Source organism: Furipterus horrens, unplaced genomic scaffold (assembly GCF_987537825.1).
Source record: "Furipterus horrens unplaced genomic scaffold, mFurHor1.1.pri manual_scaffold_9, whole genome shotgun sequence".
NCBI lineage: Eukaryota > Metazoa > Chordata > Mammalia > Chiroptera > Furipteridae > Furipterus > Furipterus horrens.
This window is the reverse complement of record NW_028327179.1, coordinates 29,339,850-29,362,640: the sequence shown is the minus strand read 5'-3', so window position 1 is coordinate 29,362,640 and position 22,791 is coordinate 29,339,850. Positions and strand designations below refer to the sequence as shown.

Sequence of the window (22,791 nt, the reverse complement as noted above, 5' to 3'; positions counted from 1 at the left end):
CAGGGCTTGCCAATGGAATGAATACTGGGAGAAGAGAGGATTGAAGAACAGTTCTTACAGTGTTAGCTTTTACGAAGGTGGAGGCATTTGCTGAGATGGGGAAGGCTGGGAGAAAGATCAGGTTTGAGAATAATCAAGGTTTCTGTTTTCATCGTTAACTTTAATACAGCCATTAGACACTGGAGAGGTGATGGAGTTGTTAGGTACACAAGTATGAGGTTTCAGGGAGACGGAGAAGAGAAAATGAAATAATGCATGTAATATATATATAATACATAGGATTTTATAAGTAAAGCATCTGAGACCAGATGAAGAGAATTATGGATAGAGCAAGAACAAGACCCAAAGCAGGGTCTAGACTCATGCCAAGATTTAGAGGTGGAGTACAACAGGAGCCATTAAGGTAGCTAGAAAACTTGAGTGCAGCTCTCCAGCATCGCATGTGGGTAGACTAAGAGCAGTACAAATCGTTAGCTCTCTGCCAAAAGGGTAGATGATGTTCGCTCTTCCAACTTGGTAAGTGTGGGACAGGAAGGATATGAGTATCTTTGAAAAATACAGGATAATCATGACAAGCCATAAAAAGGCATTATTAATACACCATACAATCTTCCGCAAGAGAGTTGGCTCATTATCAGTCATCTAAATTAAACATTTAGTGGGAATAGGATGAAAGGACATGGCATCCAATGGCAACAATTCCAGTCCAAGACCTGATAAAAAACGCTGACCATTATTACATCTACAGTTTGAATTCTAAACTATTTCAAATGGAACTGATTATGGAAAATTACAAGGGAAAAAAACCTGGATTCAAATCTGTATCTGACACCTGTTAGATATGCAACCTTGGACCCTTTTACTAACTTATTGTCTCTGAGACTCAATTTTCTCTTTGATGAAATATTTATAAGACATGTCCTTCCTGTCTGCTTCACAGGGTCACTGTGAAGATCAAAAGTTAAAGAAATCCATTAACTGTATAATTCCATAAAGGCAGCTGCCTGACTAATCTTACTTTCTACCACTGATGTGCTTCATTATCCTAATACCAAATACCAATTTTCGGTACTCAATTCTTAACAAAGAAAACCATCTAAACTAAATTTTGAAATCTCTTTAAGGACAAAACACTGGCTTTAAGTAGAGATAACCCATTGAAGCCCTTGCCCAATTCCTATGAGGTTTTAAAATTGTACCTCACCAATTTAAGTCACATGACATGACCATCCTCTGGGTACTTATCTGACACAGTCAAGGTTAACCCATGACATAGGATCTAAAGGTGACCTTACATCCACTGACCAGAATATTGAGAAATACCCATCAAAATATTTCTTCACATGCTACATTAGCAAGTCTGACTGTGCTTTACTATATGCTGAGAAAAATATAAGATCCTTTTACACTTTCTGAAAGTTCTTTCTTCCTTATTATTCCACCTGCTCATCGGTAGTTCTGTCAGGTAGACAAGGCAGATTTATGCTTATCTTAGGAGGAGAAAACTTATTTATGTTCAAAATCAATTAAGAGGCATAAAAAATTATATTTCAGGTACCCAACTCCAATTATGGTGTCAATACTACATCACATTAAATAAATTTTACATTTTAAATTACTCAACAGTACCAGTGATTCTATTTCTAAATGAGTAACACATTCAAGTTTAAAACTACTCGTAATAAGAACTGTACAACAGCCCCATTCTAAGTCTTACCAGAAAGAACCATTTGCCAACCAAATTAAATCTCCCATTCAGAAAAGTAGATGTGGCAACAGTACTACATGAATGGTACGTAGGCCTGAGAATATGCACTAACAAGTTATCCTGAGCCCACTTCCCCAGTTTTCATAGAGGACACCTTTCATAGAACTGCAACCAAGTCACTCTGGATTTTAAATAATAATACTCTGTCAACTATTATTATTAATATAATGACTCAGTAACTAATTATCAATTTAAAATGATCATTATATTACCCTTCAAAACCTGTTTTTGATTTTTAATATTTTAAAATGATATTTAAAAACAGGTTTTGAAGGGTCATCTAGCTTTCAAAATACAGATGAGATTAAGTTGAAATGTTACTTAAAAGAAGAACCTTATACATAAGACCAATATTTAATTGATAAGGTTTAAGAAAAGTACCCAATTGGGGATCATATGAATTCTAGCCTCAAATCATTTAATCTCTCTGAGCTTCAGTTAACATTAAAAAAGAATTCATAACAGGAAATTGTACTGTCACTATAAATAAGTCCTGGAAAATCATAAGTAGTATGAGAAAATTAATTATCAGAAGCAAAAATCAAGATTTCTGAACCAAACCAAAATTAGATCAAAACATTTATTTTTTCTGTTACAAAAGCAAAAGTAAAACCAAGCAGGTAATGAAATAAGCATTTTTTAAAGTGTCCCATCCTGGATTCTCTGTCCTAGAATTTAGTAAACAGTTCAAGTTTAGGTTGCTTCAATACTTCTTCTGGATGCTATGAGGTCTCCATCTTATAACCATGTTTCTCTAGTTCAGCTCTACAATAAAACACAAAAAATACAACATTACTAGACATTATTTATAATAAAATAAAGAAACAATGAGCTAAATCTAGGCACCAATTTAAATACTACCAACTAGCTTTACGTTAATCCCTACAAAGAAACCTATATAAAAAAAAAAACTGGGTGGGAATCAACATAATGCTAATAAATTTTAATTTTCCATTAGTAAACATAGTTTATATTCCTTAATTTTCTATTTAGAGAAGACATGTAAGAAATTCACTGGTATCTTCCAAATACCTTCCAAGTACCATACAAATGTTCTATTAATGGTAATAAAAATTTAAACACATTTTAAGAATCATGAGCCATATGGTTAAGAACATAAGGCAGTGGTAACAAACTTTCAGGAATTTCATAATCATCACAATAGGTATTACCGTTATTTACACACAAAGAATAAACAGGCCCTGGCCGGGTAGCTCAGTTGGATAGAGTATCATCCCTATATGCCAAGGTTGCAGGTTGGATCACTTGTCAGGACACATACAAGAATCAACCGATGAATGTATAAATAAGCAGAACAAACCAATGTTTCTTCCTCTCTCCCTAAAATCAATAAATCAAATTTAAGGTTGTATAAGAATTATCCTGCATTAACTATATTTAGGCAAAGTAAATATAATTAAGTTATAAAATATTAAATGAGACATTACTTTTCTAATTTTAAATATGGATAAAAATCTCAAAAATCCACATTGAAATAAATACACACACTTTAAAAAGATATTTTATAATTTTAAATTTATTCAACCTGAAGTTTCAGTTATACTTTGAAAATGTCAACTGTAATTGTTGATCTGCCTTGTATAAAACATTCACACAAAAAAGTTAGCTCTGTAATGATATTCAGCTATTCAAACCACTGCTCCAAATATCATCAGCAACTTAACTGCACAATTCAGATTTTATAATAGTTTACCACAAAATTGAGGGCTAATCTATGATAAAACATTATACATATGTATAGTTTGATTAATGTGCCCTACATCATTATGTCCAATAAGGCAAAGACATTTGTTCTTAAGTATAATTTAACTTAGACACTATCATACTATCTAATTTAAATACAATGTTAAAAACACATGGTAGGAATTAGATATAATATTTATTATTTATTTCCTCAAAGTCCTTCAATTCCCTAAAATTTTTAGTTATTGTTAATATAAATACTGACCTAAAGTCCTTGAATAACATTAAGACCAAGACATTCATAAGAATCATCTTGCTTCTGCTCAGGTGTAGAGGGCAGAATGGGCTGGTGCTAAAAAGCTAGATTAGGAGTCAAAAGATTACAAGTTTCCCTTCTACCCCTTGCTTTGCTAAAAAATGCTCCTTTTGCCACTCACCCCTAACATGGAAATTGAAAATTAATAGTATTTATCTTTCACATGTTTCCTACTTAAAATGGAAATAAATTTAAAACTTTCTTAAACAATAGTTTTCTGCTGCTTCAACAAAATTAATCCACATTATTCACTTTCCTATTTTAACACCAATGAAAAATAAGAAAAGAAAAACAATCTAAGATTTAGGTAAACAAGTACACAAATTCCATCCAGCTTTGTAACTGTCTGACTGACTTCCTTACAGGAGGTAATGACCAATTACATTTAGGATACGTAAGAAATCAAAAGGAAAATAAATCGAGACCACTAAATACAAAACACAAAACAATACAAAAATACTAATATCATGAACCCATTGAATGAAAAAATCCAGCAAAGAGAAGAAATGGGACATGCATAGTAAAACATACACCATTTGAAACATAAACAGCAAAATTTCTTTTACAACAAGACTGATAGCCACTAGTAAATTTGGGAACATCTTACTATCCAAAAAACTACTCCTTTATATCTCAGTGGCTATATTTGACACAGTGAATCAGGAACTACAGTGGCTTGGAGTTTTTATATAAGATGTGATGCAGGGTCAGGAAAATCTCATAATCCTACCTTATCTCTACAGATATACAGAGGAACATGTATCAGAAACAGCAAAAGCAGAAGGACTCTGGTTACTCTGAGACACAGGTAGCTTTCTTTTTCTACTTTTTAAATGTAATTACACTGAAAAAGAAAGAAAAACATGGGACGTGGGAAGCGAGGTCCTTGCTGAAAACATGTAGCTAAATAAGAGGCAGGTCTGGAGTTGGAACTCAAGGAATGTGACTGACTCTATAATATGAACTGTCTCTCCAAAGTTAAATGGAATTAGGACCCAGCAATATTAGATAATAGTAAAACTTTTTTTTCTCCATGGTTCATAACACCATATTAAAGGCCTCGATGCATTTTACAAAAGCTAGGGAGAACATCTTTGCTGGAGAGTTGTTAATCAAGACAAGTTTTTTAAAGTAGGAATATAAACATTACCTGAAGCTATGCTGTCCAATATAGTGCGTACACGTGGCTAGTTAGTAAAATTAGTTCATTAAATGTAGTTCATTAACTTGCTAGCCACATTTCCTGTGCTCAACAGCCACATGTGACTAGTGGGTTCTGTATGAGTCAGTGCAGCTTACAGAACACTTCCACCACTACAGTAAATTCTCTTTGACAGCACTGGTGATATATCAACAACCTTGTGAAGAAAAAATACTTACAACTCAAACAGGAATATAAAAAAATATCTTATTCACTAATGGAGATACAAAGATTTATACACTTAAGGAAATCCACAAACCTGAAGGCAAAACACAACAGAGAACATAAGAGCACTGTGGAGGTGTATAATAAAAACAATAAGCCACAAAAAACATGCAGATAATACTGTATTTCCAAACCAGTAAACAGGCAAGACATAGTAGTGACAAGAAATCCAATTGTCAATACCTTTACTAAAAGTCCCCAAGAAATTCAAAGTATTCAATAATTTCTTGATTTAATTTTTAAGAGGAAAGTGCTATTTTCTTACTAATGAAAGACAAAAGACACTTTGGAAAATTTGACTTATTTGAATAGCAAAGGAAGAAAACTCACTTAGCATTAACCTAAAAAATTTCAAGATAACAGAAAACACTGATATACAGTTAAGAACACAGAACCATGACTAACAGAGGTGGAAGGACTAATAATAAATATTGTAATAGTATAATATGATTCCAATGAGGAAGAAAGGGGGATGCATATAAAAAATAGGTAGCAGGATGTTCTCTGATGTGGCTCAGTTTTAAAAGGATTAAACCAAAAATAAATGCATGAAGAAATTGGCAAGAACTTGTATACAAAGAATTTAATCGTAGAAGGACTGAGATCTGTAAAAAAGAACAAAAAAGGCTTTTTGAGAGTTATGTATGAGAGTACAAAAGAATAAGAAGAGATAGATCCAATGCTTAGAATAGATGGTGTAGTATTCACAGATTTTAGAAAAAAAGGAGGATTACTGTCCAACAGCTAGTGTTCCTATCTTGTCCATAAAACTGCAAACAAAAAACAACATCATTAACACAAAATTGAAAACTAAGGTGAAATAACTCCATAATGCATTACAGTAGTTTAAAGTCTCAAGGCTCTGAATAATTACATCGCAGGGTACTGAAAGAATGAAAAGATAAGAATCAAAAGTAAGAGTCTGAAATTGAGAAATCATGAAATTGTAAAAGCACCAGAATAACAGTGAAAATTAAATTGTGTATTTCTAAGGGGAGAAAGGAGATGGGTAAAATCATTATTAGTTTCCAGAATAACACTAAGATTGTAATTAGTTTCCAAAATACTAAAATCTTTAGAATATAGGGTTTTGAGCCTATTTAAAAAATACAGTGTAGAACAGAAGCCGTAATATGACTTTTAACCCTTTGAGTGCCATGTGTAATTGCTAAAATTTGTGTGAGAAATGCCAGGCTATTTTGCTGAGAAATGCAGAGTTTATGAAAAATGTCTATAAAAAATTATTATTCATAACAATTTGCTAAAAATTTCATGACATATAGTAAATACACTCTTCTTTTGTAAGCAGTGTTCTCTGACGCAATTTAGCAAAAAAATTATTGCATTAAAATTATTTTAACAATTATTTTAGAAAAAATAAATTCTTTCCTTCAATATGGCTTTTGAAGTATAATATATGGCATAATGTAAAACCTATGATTATAATTTGAAAAAACACATAGCAACATGGATAACAATCAAGAAGTATGCTAAATATTGCATAAATCTTTGAAAGAAAACCACAAAACTTCATAACGTACAAAAAAACATGAACACAACGGCATTCACACTAGAGACATATATCAATAGATACCAACAGTGAAAAAGTTTATAAACAAAATGCTAATACTAGACCATGAAGCAATGAAAATGTCCATTAGCAAAAGCTTCCTTATCATGCACACTGCCTAGAGTTTCGACGAATATTGCAAAGATAAGTGAAATTAAAAGGACCATTTAAAATTAAGTAAAAATTATAACAGAATTAATGTCAGTATTTGAACAAGCATAAAAATTCGAAATTTGAATCAACATGAGAAAAAGTTATATCAATATATAACCTGAAGTACAAAAATAAGAGAACAAAACATAAAATATGAATTATTCCATTGTTATTTATATTAACGCTGGGAGTGATGCTAGCACTTTCGGGAAAATCTGTCAGTATTGCTCACAGCAATGTTGGCACTCAAGGGTTAAAAAATTGTAAAATTTTGTTATGAATCATCTCACTTCCTTTTTGAAGAAATGTACTAGACTAGAGAAGTAGAGGACTACAATAGAACTTCCATATCTTGATTTGAGCAAAGTATGTGACAATCTACTTAGATACCTTTGTGAAGACAGATATATATGGGTTGAATAAAAATAAAATCAAGGAAAGATTGTCTCTACAACAAATGGTGCTAGTACAATTGGATATTCACATGCAAAAGAATAAAGCTGGACCCTTACTTTCACAACATATACAAAAACCAATGAAAATGGATAGAAAATCTAAAAGCAAGAGCTAAAGTTTTAAAACAGAACAGAGATGAATTTTCATAACCTTGAATTTGTCAATGAATTCTTTAAAAGTAGATAAACTGGACTTCACCAGAATTAACAACTTTTGTGTGAAGAACACTATGAAGAAAGTGGAAACACAGCCTAAGAGAACAGGAGTAAATATTTCTAAATATTTATCCGATAAGGACCCAGTACCCAGAATGCATAAAGAACATGTACAACTCAACAACAAAAAGACAAGCAATGCAACTTAAAAATGGGCAAAGGACTTGAAGAGATATTGCTCCAAGATACACAAATGACCAACAAATGCAAGATCGTCATTAGGTAAATGTAAAATCGAAACCATAATGACATACCAATTTATACCGATGAGGATTATTATAATAAAAATAAAGTCAAGTTTTGGTGAGAATATGAAGAGATTAGAAACATCACTCACTGCTGATAGTAATGTAAAATTGTACAGCTACTATGGAAAACAGTTTGGCAGCTCCTCAAAAAAGTAAAATACATTATGACATAACCCAGCAGTCCTACCTCTAGGATTATATCTCCAAAAATTGAAAACAGGTTTTCAAACAAAAACTTGTACATGAATGTTCATAGCAGCACTGTTCACAACAGTCATGAGCTGGACCCTGACTGGGTGGCTCAGTTGGTTGGGTGCTGTCCAACAAAGCAAAAGGTCACTGGTTCCATTCCCAGTTAGGGTACATGCCTAGACAGCAGTCCCATCCGCTACCGGGGCATGTACGAGAGGCAACCAACTGGTGTTTCTCCCTCCACTGATGTTTCTCCCTCACATCAATGTTTCTCTCCCTCTCTTTCTCTCTCCCTTTCCTTCTCCTTAAAAAAAAAATTTGATTAATTTAAAAATACTGTAGTCATAAGATGGAAACAACCCAAATGTTCCTCAACTGATAAATGATAAACAGATTGTGGCATACCCATACAAAAGATTATTCACCCATAAAAAGGAATGAAGTACTGATATATGCTACAACCTGGATGAAACTTGAAAATATTATGCTAAGTGAAAGAAGCTAGACACAGAGATCACTTATTGTATGATTCATTCATATGAAATATCTAGAATGGACAAATCCACAGACAGAAAGCAGATTAGTGGTTGTCGGGGGTTGGCAAAAAAAGAAGAATACAGACTGCTTACTAGGTATAATATTTCCTTTTGGGGTGCTGAAAATGTTTTGGAATTAAATAGAGATGATGGTTACATGACACTGTTAATATACAATTTCCCCCTAAACTAACTGCACTTTAAAATGGTTAATTTTATATTATATGAATTTTACTTTGGGTCAATCAATCACATCAGGTAGATGTGTACATGAATGTGAAAAAGTATACTCCTATCACCCCAATCTCCATTCCAGGTTGAGAAAACCAATCTACAGGGTCCTAGCACTTACAATTCTAATTTTTGCTGAGTTACTCAATATTGGCAGAAAATTAACTTCAACAGAATTAAACCCACAGGATAAAAAATGCAAATATGCTTCTATTTAACTACTTCTGTAAAGAGCCTAGAAAGAACAAAAGTTTTAGGCAATTACATGAAGTATTCATGTTTAGAAATACAGGAGATGAAGGCAATATGTCTTAGTTTTCATATCCAAAAATGTTATTTCAAAGATCAATTATCTTTTAAGAGCTCAATTATCATATGTAGATGACATATTCTGTGTTTACAATTAATACTAAGTTATATAAAAATCTGGCTTAAAGCTTACCGTAACTGATTGGAGAAGTCATCCTCTACATTGTCATCATCCCAATTATCCTCCCAGACATGTGCATCTTCATCTTCATCTAAACCAGTCCAGTCTGAAAACAGAAACAGATGCCATCTAAATAGTTCTCATGTATTATTTCCATAAACACAAAAACTTCAGAAAGTCTGCCACTGAAAACTCTAACAATTCAAAACATCTAATACCAAATATATAAGAAATGGTAATCATCCTCTTCAAATCTCAATTTATGCTGTCAATGTATGTTTTCAATTCTTGAATTTGCAGATAATCTAAAACAGAAATTAATATAAAGAATTCTATTTGTCATACATTTTTTTATTAATTTCTGAAGAGTATTTACTTTCTTGATTTTTCTTTAGACTAATTTTTATAAGGTCTACTTCACAATCTTTCAAAACACAGCACTAATAACACTAAGGCAAGTTGAGTAGCAGGAATATACCAGCCTGAAATTCAAAACTGCTGCACATAAAAAAAGGTAACTCATGAACAGATAATAAAAAGTAGACCCGTCATGGTAGGGGAGGGCATCATCCTCCAAACCGAAAGGTTGTGAGTTCAATTCCTGGTCAGGGCACATGCTTGGGTTGCAGGTTCAGTCTCCAGTCCTGGTGTGTACAAGAGGTAACTGATCGATCTTCCTCCCTCACATCAATGTGTCTCTCCCTTTCTTTCTCCCTCCCTTCCCCTCAGTCTAGAATCAATATTTTTAAAAAAATTTTTAAATAGATCAAATATTTTCTTCACCCTGATTGTAAAATTGTTTGAGAATGTCTTTATACTTTAAGGCATGCACACTGAAATACTTGTGCCAAGTGTTATGTTGACAGTCTACTTACAGTAAAATGATATTCTCTATATATTTGGTATACCATAGTCCCTCTCTATATCGCAGTCCATTTATCGCAGCCTCACTGTATCGCGGGATTTTTTAAAATATTGTATTTTTTATTGCGGATTTTTCGCTATATCGCGGGATTTTGCAGTACTGTATACGTATCTTGTTAAAGTTACAAAGGTTTAAGAGTGTAGAACATGTTTAAGAACATAAGTAGTGTTTATAGAAGTGTGGAAAAGGTTAAGAGACTGGGAACGGTTTATAAGTGTGTGGGAAGGGTTTATAAAGACTTAAAATATATATAAATACGAAAATAAATGTAAGGTTCCTACTTCGCGGATTTTCACCTATCGTGGGGAGGTCTAGAACGTAATACCCACGATAAGTGAGGGAATACTGTATATTGTATATAACATACATGATAAAAATAAACATGACACAATATTAACAACTGATGAAACTTAGGTGTTTGTTGCCCTCTTTTTAAAACTGAGGTATAACTAATATATAACATATTAGTTTTAGGTGTACAACACAATGATCTGATCTTTGTGTATACTGCAAAATGATCACTATAAGTCTAGTTAACATCAGCATTATAGTTACATTTTTTTTCTTGTGCTGAAGACTTAATATCTCAGCAACTTTCAAATATGCAATACAGCATTATTAACTGCAGTCACCATGCTGTATATCATATTCTCGTGACATTTATTTTATAACTGAAGTTTGTACCTCCTGATCCCTTCACCCACTCCCCATCCAACCTGTTCTCTGTTTTAAATTTTTCTACAGGGTTGGAAGTTTCCAAATAAAATGTGGGAAAAATAATTTTTAAGAAACCAGTTTGGAAATTACCTCTGGAAGGCTCTCACAGTCCCTTCTCCTCCTCCTTACCTTCAGAGATTAAGTACCCTCTTTTGTGTACATCTTTATCACAGCACTTACATATTGCACAAACATATTATCAGCTTATGTCTACGTCCATTACTAGTGTCTGAGTTCAAGAGTAACAACTGTATTCTATCTTTGTATTCTTTAACTCAAATAGTACCTAGCACATACACAACAAAAGCTGTGAAACAAGCAACTCTAAATCAGACCTTGTAAATGTTTGATCCCCCTCCTCTCCAAAACCAGTAATTATGAATTACATATTCTCTTATGTCTTAGCCATTAGCTTCATGGCTAAGAATATTTAAACCCCATGAAAGGGGATAAAAACACTATTGTGAGCAAAATTTTAGGAAGAACATATTAAAAAAAGACTCAACAGCTCTATATGTCTTTGGTATTACTATAAAGTACTTTATAATTATGACACTTTTGAGCATACAAAGATACAAAAATGGAAAAGCTGGTTAAATTCTTCATTAATCAAAGTAATTTGAATATACTTTTTAACCTTAATGTCTTATCCGAAGCCCCTATGCCATGCTATCCTTCCAATCACCATATATAAAATATCCAAGAGAATAATTAACCATTTGAATTACAACTTAAGTATTTTAAATTATTTAATAAGAGTATCATTAAGAAACTTAATTGTTCACAGTGACAAACCAGAATTATAATCTATTTTAGGTAGAAACTTTAGAGATTGTCTTTATTATTTAGGAATGTATTAAACTATATTATGTAAAAAGTTTAAATGACAGAGTATAACAGCCCCAATAATTATCCCCAACACTTACAAATTCTCCATACTGAACATGTTAGGATATATGTAAATTATAATATATGTAAACTATACTAAGTGAATATGTAACATAAATAAGCTGTGACTGTTGTAATCTCTAGGGTTTGGCTGGTTTCTCCTGAAATATATCTGACTAAATTGTGCTTTAATTTTCAATTATAACATATACTGATAACCATGCAATTTCATTTAATCATTCAGTTTTAAAGCTTTAAATGCAGAATTGCATTTTTTAAAGGGCAAAATAATAAAATCAAACAAGTATACCTGATTCATATCTAATGCCTTTCCTGAATATGTGGATGACTTTATAAAGTATACATTTTATCTTCAACACTAAATGTATTGGGAATATTGTGATTAATCGTTTAACTAATGACATCTGTGTTGACTTCAGTGTGCAGGCCTCCAGATGTGTGGTGTTAAAAAAAAAGTTACCATATCTTAAGAAGTCAGAATGAGAAATAACCAATAACAGATGCCTGAAACATAACTTTCTATCAATTCTAAATTATTTAGGACTTTGCCCCCAAATATGGCTTTGTTCACATTTGTCAGTGAAAATTATACCTGTGACTAGTTTTAAATTTAAAAAATGTGAACTATCTAAGATCCCAAGTATTTTATCTAAGCATCACCTTGACATTTAAATGTCAAAATAATTTTCTCTCAATGTTTTTAAAATTACTTACTTTCCCCACCCTCCAACATAAACTCCAAAATTTCTTAGAAGTGTTAAGGATGCCACTTTGGGAAAAAGTAAAGAGGAAATTCAATATACCAAATAGGGCTGCAAATGTTCTAGTCTATACTGATTTTCAGGAGAATCAAATTCTCATTCACTCCTTCATAGTGAAGCTCCTCTAGATATAAACAAACTAATCTCCAACAAAGTTTCTTCAAATAAAAATGTCCCTGCATATGGAGAACATTATATAAAGAAAAATACAAAGGAGACAGATGAAAGTTCAAAAAAGTTCTAAACTGTACACTCATCATCACAGGTGAGTGTAAAAGAGAACAGAAACAATAGCAAATAGCATCATTATGTTCATGAATATGATAATGAAGCTACATAAATCTAGTCATTCTGAGATCAATTTACATGTGTTTTTGCATAAGCTGGATAAAATAGGTTAAAACGTTTTAAATAAAATTTCATTTCTGTAGGCTATCATGATACAAAAATATTTCTCCTAGAGCTCTAATGTCTATATTCAGGAGCTAAGAAATCAGTACCTAACATAGCACCACTGTACTACTAAATTTTCTCCAAGAGGGACCAAAAATGTCAATAAGGAACTTCAGAGGACCAACCTAAAGCAAGTTATAAATTATGTTGCTACCAGACTATTGGTGAGGCTTTAGTTATTTGTTGGCAGCAGTCTGAAACAGAGGCTCAAAATAATTTACATAACCATTTATAATTTTTCTTACATCTTAAAAAAAGGAAATTCAAACAATTCTCTTCATCAATAATTTTTTAAAATACATATCTGACAGAATGGCTCCACTACAAAGTCATGTTGACTTAGGTTCCCTTTGTTCATCAATGGTTTTAATTCTCTCTTATAAAATTCTCCAAAGCCATTACTATTCTCATCTTTTCCAAGTCCTCGTGCCCTACACTCATCTCAATTCCCTCATTCTGATCCTCCATTCTACGAGTCAAGGGTTTCCAATGTGAACTCCACCATCTGTCATACATTAGACATGCCAAGTGCAAAATCACAAGCTCTGAGTTCTTCTTACTCTCAACACTCTGTTATCAAACTAGTTACCAAAGTTCCCTTGTTATTCCTGTATCACTGGTCACTTCTCTCCTAGTAACAACCTATTTCAGACCCTTAGTCCTCACCTACGCTAATTAACTTCCCTGACTGTGTCTCTTTCTATCCTTTCAAATTAATTCTGCTGGACTAGTTTTTCCCAAACTACCTATCTAAAGGAAAACTCACATATCAAACAAACAAACAAACAAATCCACGTCCCACCTACCTAAGGATAAAGTCTAAACTCGTCATTTGGCCTAAAGCCTTCCATGATTAGGCCCCAAACCACCTGCATTTGTAAGCACTATTTCACAGCCAAATTATACACATTGATTTTCTACCCCCAAACATTTACTACTTTGCCCCTTTTCTTTGGAAATCCCTTTTCTACATTTATACCTTTGGAAAACCCTGTTCAAATGCTGCTATCTCATACTGTACACAACTGGAAATAATTTCCCCTTCTTTTCAACCACTGTTGCACTCTTTTAGTTGACCAATCCTCCCCACCACCACTGCACCATCAGCAGCAGCAACTGGAAGGAAACGAAGTAACTCTCACCCAGAAGCCCTACAGATAAAGAGTCAAAAGCAAGGTTGCTCTGGTGTAATTGAGGGCGGGGGGGGGGGGGGGGGGGGTAGTGGAGAGGGAAGAACTTAGAGCCTCACATGTTAGGATAAGTACCTGCAAAATACTGGGTTGGCTAAAAAGTCTGTATGGTTTTTTTTCCATAAAATAAGACACATTTTTCATTTGTACCAATAACATTATGACTTGGATATTTTGAGTATGTCAGGTATCTCCCATGACATAACACTGATTGTTCTCAAATAATGTCTCAATTTGATTGTTATCAATTTCATCTAGTCTACCTGACCGTGGGGCATCATCATCCAGCAAGAAATCTCCAGCATGAAACTTTGCAACCACTTTCGACACATTCAGTCAGTCACAGCACGTCCATACACTGCACAAATCTTTTTTTTCTTTGCATTTCAGTTGCATGTTTATCTTCCTTGAAATAATAAAATATGCCAAAAATGTTGCATACTTTCTTCCATCTTCAATATTAAAATGGCTACATAAAAATTCACCAATTTTGATACTTTTTAAAAAATGCATGCTGATATGACAGCTGTCACAATACAATCTAACAAAATTGTTTCCAATGACGTTCACAACTACTAAGCAGCTTCTAGAGCCTCTTACATGAAAAAAACCGAATGAACTTTTTGGCCAACCCAATACTGAAAAGCTCAAACTTGGTTTGAAAACTACTGATCCATTATTTCCACTGAATCCAAAGACAAATATTTACCCAAGGAGTCAAATTTGGCTCAGTGAAGCCTCTAGTTAACCAACTGAGACCTTGGTCTTTCCCTGAGCCCAAAATATAAAACCATAAGGCTGCTATAAGGATTAAATGAGACTATCTAAAGCACTTAGTATTGAAAAATGGCAGTTAATAGCATTCTCTCTCTGCACCATCCAGTGACAGATTCATAGGAAGCACTCAATAAACACATATCCAATGAGTAAATCATTTATTATGTGCTAATTACTGCCAGGGAACTTGAAGGGTGAGGGAGGTAAGGGAAACACGTTCCATAACAAAAACAACAAGAGACAACAATACCACTTCTACCAAACATTACATATACAACACAAAACGGGGGGGGGGGGGGGGGGTAGTTATTTGAATCTTTAGTACTTCAGAAGAAAAGTATAGTTCTGAAACCTTTATTTTCCCCTACATATTTTCACAGTCCATCACATCTTTCAATGAGTAATGTTTAACAACTGAGTAGTAACATTAAGTCATAACTCTTTACTGCTTGTTCATTCCACAGAATCAGTGAAATAGCTAATCAAATAGTATTACAAAGTAGTTTTTACTGTGTAATATCCTGAGTCACATCTCTCACTACCCCCCTGTCCCCGCCAAGCATTAATATCTTGATTTTGGCATTTTCCACGTCATTGTATTTTTTTATAGCTCTCATCCATCTAATGCATACTTAAACAATGTATGCTAGTGTTCTTTGTACTTTCATATTTTATATGAATAATCAGCCACACTATTTTTAGAAGTATTTTTGGGAAAAAGTTAATAACTTTTAAAGTTTTAAAATCAGATAATTATCAAATGACCCACAAACTCAACAAGCTTAATTTTGGATATACCTAAAATTACAAACAAAACATTCTTCAAAAATAGTTCAAATTCTAAGTAAATTAAATAGCAAATATCATCCAAAATCCAAATCCCTAAACAGATTAGGAGGGAGAAAAGGGCTCTAATCATTGAATACCACTTTTATGCCAAACTATGCTATACACTTTACATGTATCGTTGTTATGGACTGAATGTCTGTGTCCTCCAAACCCCAAAATTCTTATGTTGAAGCCCTAACCCTTAACGTGATGGTACTTGCAGATGGGACTTTTTGAAGGTAATTAGGGTTGTATGAAGTCACGAGTGGAGTCCTTATGATGAGATTACTAGTGCCATCATAGGGAAAGCTTGCTCTCTCTCTTCTCCACCTTGTACCGACACAGTGAGAAAGCAACAGTCTCCAAGACAGGGAGAGAGCCCTGACTAGGAAATGAATCAGCTAATACCACCATCTTGGACTTTTCATGCTCCAAAACTTGAGAAAATAAATTCCTGTTGGTCGCTCAGTATATGGTATTTTATTACAGCAGTCTGAGTAGACTAATACAATCATATAATCCTTATATGACTTTAATTATTATGCACAAATTCCATATAAAGAAACTGAGACTTAAGAAGCTAACAGCTTGCCCTGGCTGGTGTGGCTCAGTGGATTTAGCACCGGCCTGCAGACTGAAGTGTCGCCAGTTCGATTCCCAGTCAGGGCACATGCCTGAGTTGTGGGCCAGGTCCCTAGCTGGGGGTGCGCAAGAAGCAACCACACATTGATGTTTCTCTCCTTCTCTTTCTCCCTCCCTTCCCCTCGCTCTAAAAATAAATAAAAAAAATTTTTTTTAAAGAAGGTAACAGTTCATCCTGGCTCAGTGTCTCAGTTGGTTGAAGCATCACCCTGCACACCAAATCGTTGTGGTTTCAACCAGAGTCAGGGTGCATAACCCAGTTGGGGTGCATATAGGAGGCAACTAACCGATGTTTCTCTCTCACGTCAGTATTTCTTTCTCCCTTCTTCTCTCAAATCAATAAAAGCATATCCTTGGGTAAGGATTAAAACTTAAAATGGAAAAAAAGGTAATAGTTCAAAGAAAAATATAATGGTCACTCTCACTCAAAGAAATCAAACCAAAATTATGTAAATATATTTTTCATCCTTCAGATTCACAATGACTAAAACTTTTAACATGGCATATAGGCAACCTAATGAAGGAAGAGGTGAACTGTAGATAAGACTGTTAATTAAAGTAAATTAAAGTCAAATTTCAAAGTGCACCTGGTCCTGGATGAGGTGTCAGAACCCAAGCAGAGCCACAGGGGCATTCCTCTGGAAGAGGGGAACTGCACGGTTGGTGTGTCAGTGCCTGAATAGGGTGAAGAAGTCATCCAATACTGGAGTGAGGAGGGGAAAGGGTGGCCTGACATACAATGTTGAAGCCCAAGCGGGTTAAGGTGGTCCGCTGTGGGTGGAAGGGGCAACAAAGGATGATTAGAGAGGAGTATGACCAAATAGACTATATTTATGATAATAGAAGCCAGGTTTCTCATTGTTGGGAAGGTATATTACAAATATGGGAAGAAAAAAAATAGAATAAACCCTATGATAAACAGATATTGGCACTGTGTGAACTCATGATTTTATATGAACACATACATATATGTACAAGTGTATACATGTATACACACACTTGTTTATTTCCTACTTCTTTTCACTGAGATGGTCCTAAACGTAATTAGCACAACTGAAGTAAGATCTTGCCTTCTAACTATCATTCTTCACTAAAAAGAATGCACCTTGGAGAAATGCCTGATTCTAGGACTGGAGCAGGGAAGTACAAGATTAGCTTGGAATACCATCTTCTGCCAGAATGTTAGGATATTCACAAAGAATGAGAGTGACATGTCAAAAGGACACAGAAGATAGATTGAAGAGCTTCCCAATGTTCAAATATGGGATAATTTGAGGATTTAAGTAAATAATAGCAATAAATTATAGCCCACTGAATGAGAATCCACGGGTCTGTACTGATATAAAATATGCAAATGAACAAACTGAAAGTTGGATAATGAATGGAATACTGTACAAGGGGGAACCCCAGAAAAACCAGAATCATCTTCTGGAGGACAGACCCCTTATAGTACAGGCTTCCCCCTGCTAGTTGAGTGTACTAGGGACCCATCTGTATCAAGGTACTAGTTGGTGGTGTTGTGAGAGGCTGCATTTGGCATCAGTGAATTTTTTTTGAAGACTCTTTCAATCCATTTGCCCATTTCATGATGGGTGATTTATGAGCACACCTGCCCACATCCATGCTTAGTCTTCAGCAATTTTTGACCAAAAAACCCTTCATATTCATTAGATCTCACCCCAAGCAAGTGACTTTGTTTTTTGTTTCCCCGGATGAAAAAAAGTCCTCAAAGGAAAATGTTTTGCTGATGTGGAAGAGGGGACACAAAAACAATAGAAGCACTAACAGGTATCAAAATCGACAAGCTCAAAAACTGTCTGAGCAGTGGAAAAAAAATTTCAATAGGTGTATTGCATCAAACGGAGAGTACTTTGAAGGTGACTGAAGTTTAAACATGTAAGAATAAGTACATAATTTTTTATAAATTCTGCTTTTTTTGTTTTTTAGTTCCCCCTTATATAGACATGGTTTCAAAATCCCTCTTCACAAAATACCTATTAATTATGAAGGGAAATTGAGTAATCTAACAATGGAAAACTCTCAGACACTACCTTAATAAAGCAATCAAAGTGATCATCATCAGTAATGGAACAGGAAAACACTGTTCTTCCTGACAGGATGCAATAAGAACACACCGTCGTGACTATGATATTCCTGCCAATGTGCAGAGCCTGAATCTAATTATGTAGAAACAATGAGAAAAATCAAAGGTGCATTCTATAAAATAACTGGCCTATAATATTCAAAAGTGTCAAAATCACAAAAGTTAAGACAAACTGAGAACTGCTCTAGACTGAAGGCTAAAGGGAAATGACAACTGAATGTAGAAATCCATGATTCTGAATCAAGACATTATTGAGACAACTGGAGAAACCGTAAAGAAATTTTGGAGTAGATGATAGTAATGTATCAGTGTATTAATTTCCAATTTTGATGTTTGTACTGTGATTATGTCTTTGTAGGACATTCACATTATAATATTAAAGGGTGATGTTCATCAGCTTGGCAACTTAACTTTAAAATGGTTCAGGAAAGAAAGGCTGGTTGTACTTTCAATTACTCTGCAAATCTGCAATTACTTCAAAGTAATAAATTATATTAAAAAAATCAAAATGCACCTGCCAGTTTGATTTGGCAAATTCTTCTCTGTAAGTTTATCTGACAGATAAGCACAAAAACTAAATAGATTATTTAACATGCATACAAGGGACTAGTAGTGCACAACTGTTAAAAAGCATGAAGTGGATTTTTATATTAATGTAATCACATATCTAAGATATAAAATATAAATAAGAAGCCAAGTAGGAGACCCTCTGTGTGTATGCAAAAATTACATACAAACACACACAAATTTTATGTGTATGTGTATGTATGTATATATGTGTATATATATATTATGGGTGCATACTTAGTTTTGTTACTTATCAGATCAGTTTTATTAGTATATATTGATTGGTTTAATCTCATAGGCTAATTTTGTATCCAGCAAAATCTTAGTAATTCAAATAAACACGAAAGGAAAAACTATCTGAATTATAAACCAAAGAAACATACAGAAACTTGAACAAAACAAAGTAATTTCAAATGTTACTTCTCATTCAAATTGAAAGCTTCCTAAATGAAGTAGGTTCTATACATTCAAACCTGAAGATACCAAATACTCTGTAAGATGAGCAATAAATGGTGTATTACTTAATGCTAATAAACCAGTTTGTTGTGAAGGCCTTTCTCTTCACACACACACAAAAATATTCTTTGCTTTTCCTTTTAGCTGTAATGAGCTTTACAATGTAACTATGAACATTTTGAGCAAATTGCTGCTCACAGCATAAACTTAGAACAAGAATAAACTACATATTCTGCAAAAGCTGGTAGCTGGTAAGAGGTAAAGGTACAGTTATCACTAGATATTTTTTAAGCAGTCAATTCTCAACTTCTTACTTTAAATACAGATTCATTCATTCAACAAGCATTCCCTGACCACCTACAACGTACCAGGCACTTTGCTGAATGTTATTAATAAAGCTTGGGTTGGGGACTAACCATTTAATGACAAATTTTTTTTTTAATCTGAGCCTCAATTTCCTCAGGATTGTGGTGATAAAGTATGTAATGTAAATAGTAACTTAAATAATGTATCATGTACATTGCACCTTGTATATGATAAACAATAAATGCTATTTTGAAATACAAAGTTTGAGTAAGAAATGGATCCTGCTCTTAATAAGCCAGTTTTCTACTACATAGTTCAAAACTGGAGGGTTATGAATCAATTTCAAAGTGAGGTAAAGATAACATGTCTGACAGATGACTATCAAGACAGAAAACAAACAATTGACACAATATATAATGAATCTCAGAATTGAAAAGAAATGTGCTTTGGCTAATATAATGACTTTGTGTAATATGCACACTAATGTCTCCTTCCATTATAAAATAAAAATAATGTATTATAAATACAAAGAACAAATGTTCCAGCTGTGTGGTTTTATGATGTAATAGAATCATGATGGGGACAACTGAGGACAATTTTAGTGATGCAAGTAATTGCTTAACACAACAATTTTGTACACCATTAACCACAATTCTTTCTACTACCTTCAAAAAGACCACCTTATGAGGGAAACGTGTATTTTACGTAGAACAATAAAGCAAATAATTGTGAAAAATCTAAGTAGCCGCGACGACCTAACAAATAAACAGAAGCAAGTCTAACCAGTCCTGATAAACAGCTAAAGAGTTCAAGAACTCTGGCGTCAACTGGGCCAGCTGTCCACGGATTCTAGCCAGCTACGTGACACCGGAAAGTTTCTTAACTGTCCAAGCTTCGGGTTCTCCATCTGACAAGTGGTAATACCGATATCTACTTGATAGATTTGTGAAAATGAGTTAATTCCTCTTGGTAACCAAAAAGCTAATAAAAAGATAAGTTTTAGAGTCTTATAAATCCTTAAACTTATGTCAAAGCTAAGTAATCAAAAATGAGCGAGGAACAAAACAATAACGTGTGTTAACTTAAGCACCAATACCTTAACAGGTTTCATTTGTAAAGCCCTAAGAGTAAGCAGCACTGGCCTAGTCAGAAACAATTCTGGAAGACTTAGAGGCAAAGGAAGGCTGCTGAACCAAAAGAAAAGGAAGGAACAAGAGGTTATTCAGTCACAAACGACGTCACCTGGCCGAAGAGTACTGGACCCGCCACCCCGAACACAGGGAGTACGGGCCTAGGGGCCCCGTGGCTCCTCTCAGTGAGGAAGCAGAAGGCATTCAGCCTCACAGGTGAGTCCCACTGGGACACTGCGAACCCGAAGGCGGTAGCACGGAAGGTCGGACCAGCAGAGCCTCCAGGGCGGGCCGCGGAGTCCAAGGTCCCCCCAGGCGCCCCTGGGCCCGGCCCTACCTGCCGCGCCTCCTTCAACCGGAGGCCTGAGTCACCGTCCGCGCGGCCCAGAGGCCGAGGCCCAGACGCCTACCTTCCGCAGGGAACTCCTCGAACTCGTCGTCCTCCTCCAGGAGACCCAAGTCCACCGGCTGCTTTTTCTCTGACATCGCAACCCTCCACTCCCAAAACCTCACAGGCCAGTGGGAGAACTGAAACCAGTAGCTCTCACCACAGCAGCTTCCACCTCTGCCGCCTCCGAGGCCGCTCTACCATAGAGACGCGATAGAAGAGCAGCCGAAGCGGCGCGAGGAATGCTGGGATACTGAAGGTCCGCCCAGCGCTTCCTGCGGGTTTAGCAATCACTAAGTTAGGAAGGTTGATTATGTTGTATTTCTGTGGTCTTGTCCGGAGCCTCTGAATTGACAATTTGGATATCAGGATAGGTTCCCCAGACTGGAGAAGACTCATAATGTGCAGAAAAATTAAAACTTGAGGGATGATGTGTTCACTAAGATGCATTAAAGGCCTGCTAACCAATTCCCTAAGCATGATAGTAAATATCTCCACATGACAGAAAATTCAGATTCAGAAATAACCAAAGTCACTCAGGTCGTGCTAGGCAATCCAAATGCAGATTTGCTCACCTGACTTTAATCTCCAAATATTTCCATTCAGTGATCATCTTGTAGTTACACTGTGGTGAATACCCTATTAAAGGCAGTGTGTGTCTAATATTTTATCGTGTTCAAAATATATCATTTGGAATGTAGCTGTGAACTATATAAAATTTTGTCATTTGAATATATAATATTCTAGTTGAATATTGTGTAATTAATTGTAAATTAATAATTGTGAAATTTTAAAAATCCTCATCCAAGGACATGTTTATTGATTTCAGGGAGAAAGAGAGAGAGAAGCATTGATGGGGTGCCTTCCTAGGAACCCAACCAGGTATTAAACTGTAACCTTTTGGTGCATGAGATGAAGCTCTAACCCACTGAGGCACTTGGCCAGGGTAATATTTGTAAATTTTGATACAGGTTTTTGTTTATATGTTTAAATTCCATTTCTTCAACAACATTAGTTTATGGCATATATGAGTCACTGTGCTGAAAAGTCAAATATGTATAGACAAGGTCCTTCCCCTTAAGGAGCTCGTAGTCCACCCAGAGACATGTAAACAGATTAATCGCAATGACACAATAATACATTTGAATCTTTATTTAAAAATAAAATTATCTGAGAATTGAACAGAGTGTACAGGAGTACAGAGAATGTAGCAACTAAATAGAACACACATCTGGACCAGAATTTGGGAAACTACAATTAGATGTAACTTTTTAAAAAATAAGATGACCCTTATCATACTATTTTGATTTGATTACTGAAAACATTAGCAGTCTTCAAATTAAGTTCCAACTATACGATTTGATACGTTACATAAATAAGTACCAAATTAATG

The 22,791-nt window shown here is 34.6% G+C and overlaps 1 protein-coding gene across 1 annotated transcript; it reads right to left on the bottom strand.

Annotated features, from left to right (window-relative positions):
* Window positions 1–2,334: 2,334 nt before the first annotated feature.
* On the bottom strand, window positions 2,335–21,623 carry SEM1 (SEM1 26S proteasome subunit). The gene is made up of 3 exons (XM_090287833.1): window positions 21,421–21,623; window positions 9,258–9,351; window positions 2,335–2,533 (listed from the first exon to the last, which is right to left on the bottom strand). The coding sequence occupies exons 1-3, from the start codon at window positions 21,494–21,496 to the stop codon at window positions 2,491–2,493; spliced, it is 213 nt and encodes a 70-aa protein (XP_090143959.1). The 5' UTR covers window positions 21,497–21,623; the 3' UTR covers window positions 2,335–2,490.
* Window positions 21,624–22,791: the final 1,168 nt, after the last annotated feature.

Excerpts from the sequence above, each read along its gene's own strand:
- SEM1 (XM_090287833.1), bottom strand. The coding sequence starts at position 21,496 with ATGTCAGAGAAAAAGCAGCCGGTGGACTTGGGTCTCCTGGAGGAGGAC. Across the intron at positions 9,352-21,420 it reads CGAGGAGTTCCCTGCGGAAG|ACTGGACTGGTTTAGATGAA; the intron begins GTAGGCGTCTGG and ends TTCTGTTTTCAG. Across the intron at positions 2,534-9,257 it reads GACTTCTCCAATCAGTTACG|AGCTGAACTAGAGAAACATG; the intron begins GTAAGCTTTAAG and ends GTTTTATTGTAG.